Source organism: Nestor notabilis, unplaced genomic scaffold, assembly GCF_000696875.1.
Source record: "Nestor notabilis isolate BGI_N333 unplaced genomic scaffold, ASM69687v1 scaffold3472, whole genome shotgun sequence".
NCBI lineage: Eukaryota > Metazoa > Chordata > Aves > Psittaciformes > Psittacidae > Nestor > Nestor notabilis.
The window spans coordinates 9,976-13,271 of NW_009916794.1; the positions used below are offsets into that span (position 1 = coordinate 9,976).

General features: G+C 39.9%; 1 protein-coding gene across 1 annotated transcript in view; it reads left to right on the plus strand.

The window, feature by feature from the left end:
- The first annotated feature begins 425 nt into the window (after positions 1-425).
- ANXA11 (annexin A11) overlaps positions 426-3,296 on the plus strand; it is a 13,909-nt gene continuing 11,038 nt past the window's right edge. The window contains exons 1-3 of the mRNA XM_010024738.1: positions 426-477; positions 1,666-1,778; positions 3,131-3,296. The exon at positions 3,131-3,296 is cut by the window's right edge and continues 215 nt beyond it. Coding sequence (XP_010023040.1) covers positions 426-477; positions 1,666-1,778; positions 3,131-3,296 — 331 coding nt within the window. The remainder of the gene's footprint in view (positions 478-1,665; positions 1,779-3,130) is intronic.

Here is a 3,296-nt window from a genome sequence, read left to right on the forward strand (position 1 = left end):
GTTCTCATAAAATTACTCACTTGAAGATGTGGCTTGTTTGTCAGGTGATTTTCTGCTGTTGATTAAGAAGACTGTTCCGTATAGGTTATAAACTTCTGGAGACTTTAATAGCACAATGAAGTAAGCATTTTCAAGTAATACATCCTTAACAACATAATAGACTGAGCAATGAGTAGTAACTGAAACAAATGAAAAAGTCTTAGGAGTGACTCTACAACTCCTGACATATCTGAATGGGTTTATTGGCTCAGCAAAAGGTAATGGGAAGAGGTTTCATGGGGAAAAGCCTGTGCCACTTGTGCCATGTGTGTATAAATTTTGGGAACTGGCTACTGCAAACATGTTGCCTGTTAGTTTTATGTGGTGTAATTAGCGAGGCATTACAGAAACTAACTTTATCTCACGTAACTTTTCAGATCATTTTAATGAGTTACCCTGGCTATCCCCCAGCGGGTGGATATCCACCAGCAGCCCCAGGTAAGTTGTTTAAATGAAGTAAGCGTTAAATGGCAGTGGTGGTCCTATCTGGATTGAAAAGGTGGCATGGATGAAGAAGGATACTGTGGAGGCTTTTCATGAGTCAGCAAAACTTTCTGTTCTCCTATTTTACCTTGTCTGGGGATTCTGGTTTATAAAATACGGGTGCTCTATCATGTGCTCATACGAATTCAATTTTCATTTATCTTAAATGAAGCACACAGCTCTAGGACATGGTCATAATTTGACCAAAATCAATAAATGTGTCTTGTCAGTACAGAGTCTTGAAGGCAGCCAATGAAAAAAATGAGTATGGAAAGAAACCAGTCTCACAATGTAAGAACATATTCAACAAAAAATTAGGGCTTTAATTATGACATTGTCCCTAATTCACTGTTCTTAGGCAGATGGTTGTATATGGAAGAGAGAGGGCTGGTAAAAAGGACATGAATTATAATAATATAAAGCTAATGAATTATGTAACTACTGCTTGGTATCAGACTGAACTTCATGGTTGTCGGTAATGAACTTCACAGTTGTTAGTATTGTTGGCAGAAGGGACTGGAGTCATGTGGGTGTGGTGAAATGCAGAGTTAGGCAAGCAAACTCAGGAAGGGGAAGCAGTGTACTGTGAGAAGCCAGGCTAGCCTGGGAGGATAAATCCAGTTTCTCAGCAGGATTTATCCTCCCAGAACATCTCTCTGAATGTTCTGGCTTAGTTAGACTGCTGTGCAGAGAAGACTGTATTGTTGTGTGCAGCCGAGTTTTGTGATGTAGGTATCTGTGAATGTGTTGTGTCATGCTCTGTAGGCATCTCATATTAGTGCCCTAAAAAGAATTAGTATCATCTTCCTACTGAAATACCCAGACAAATTTGTAGATTAAATTACTCTCTAATCAAAACATGGTGTTTACACTATTATTAACTCTTAAGTGTTAACCTTGAAATATGCTTAGAGTTGTTTTAAATGAGAATTTTGTAGATTCAACACTAACTAATGTGTAAGAACTATCCAGTGAGACTTCTCTTTATATCATAATTGCATTGCTATCCTGCACCTCTTCATTTGAGTTTCCTTCTCTGAAACTGCTAGTGTTGAACAGACATTATATTAGAAATGTAAGTAGTGAAGAATGAGCTTTAAAAGGTGTAGTTTCTTGTTTCAGCATAGCTGTGTTTGATTTCAGGTAGCAGTCCTTGGGGTGGCGCTGCCTATCCACCTTCAAATCCACCTCCAATTGGTCTAGAAAATGTGGCTGGCTATGCCACTCAGTTCAATCCCAACTACATGGCTGGAATGGTGAGTTTGCTTTCATTTAGTGTGCTTTACTGTGACTTACTTAAGTGCAAGGTGTGTTTCTGGCATTGTCACTGAGAAGCTTATCACTTGAGTTCTGTGCTTTATGTCTAGTCTGTTTAGGTGTTGAGCATTCAATATCATCTATTGAAGAAAATGATTACTGCAATCTATTCCTTTATTTTAGGAATTCAGACCACTAGTTAAATGTTAATTTAAGAGCCTAACTTCAAAAGTCATGGATATAAAAGTAATATAACTTGGTTTTTGGTGTGTAGAGGAATAGGGGAACAGATTATTGACACAGAGTATCCATTCTCAATATATTCTTGTTGGCAAACACAGTCCAGATTTTGCCTATTACCTGGATTTTGGCCAGTCTTAGTAAGGCTGTGTAATTTGAGGTATCAGTGACTCATCCCTGAAAAGAATATGGGATCAGCTGTCTCCTACAAGCACTGATGTTTAACAGATGGCAGTAAAAGCCTTCTGCATCGGTTGAAGAAAATGCAGACATTTCCAATGTGACTTTTACTTTTTTCATAGAGTAGAAGCGAGTGACACTTCCGATAACTTAGTCTTCAGAAAGCTGTTATGCTGCATAATGAACGCACAGTTTGTAGGAAGACATTTGCATTACAGATGCTTTTCTGATGCAGATTAAATGAAGTGATTTGGCAGCCAGCAGTCGAAATGAGCAACAAATTACCTAGGGCGCACACTGCAATATCTACAGCAAGTAGCTTCTGAGATCACTGCAATCACCAAATGTCAGTTCTTATGGTTCCTCTATAGAAGAGGGTCTGAGTATGTCGTGGAAAGATCATACTGCATGTGGAATGGAATATCTTTGTGGCAGTTTCTGCAGATGTCTTTCCAAAGTAGCCCAGAAACTTGCTAGTTGTAAACTAACTAGTGATGTATCTAGTGCAGCCAGGGATTGCTCATAGTAAATGCCTGTGCTCAGATGATGCTGTGGTCTTATAAGGCAGCCATGGACAGAGAAGGGATAAGCACAGTTTTGTATTGCTGGGATTAATCTGTGTAAATTCTTAGAATAAGACGTGGTGCTGTTTCGTGTGAGTGGTATGTCATGCTGGATGCACTGGCAAGTATGTGACTGTTGGTTCTGCTTCTTCATATATGGCAGCTTACGATTACAGTAAAGCAAGAGTCAACTGAACACGGGATATTTTCACATCTTGTATGCTAGTAAGATATAAGTGCAAAGTTCTTTTGTGGTGCAGAGCTACCTATCTCTGTTGGAGGGGGGAGGTTGTGTTGTGTTAAGCCATTATTGAATCTCTACTGTTTGTACACCTTCCTACTTCTTGATTTATTGGCTGTCATTGCAGGCATCCAGTCTGGCGGGGACCTTTGGCGGAACAAATGTACCACAAGGTGTATATCCTTCAACACCTGGGGGTTATCCCCCAGTCCCTCCAGGTGGCTTTGGGCAACCTCCATCAGGACAACAGCCTTCTTATGGAGGGTATCCTCCACCTGGAGGAAATCCACCAT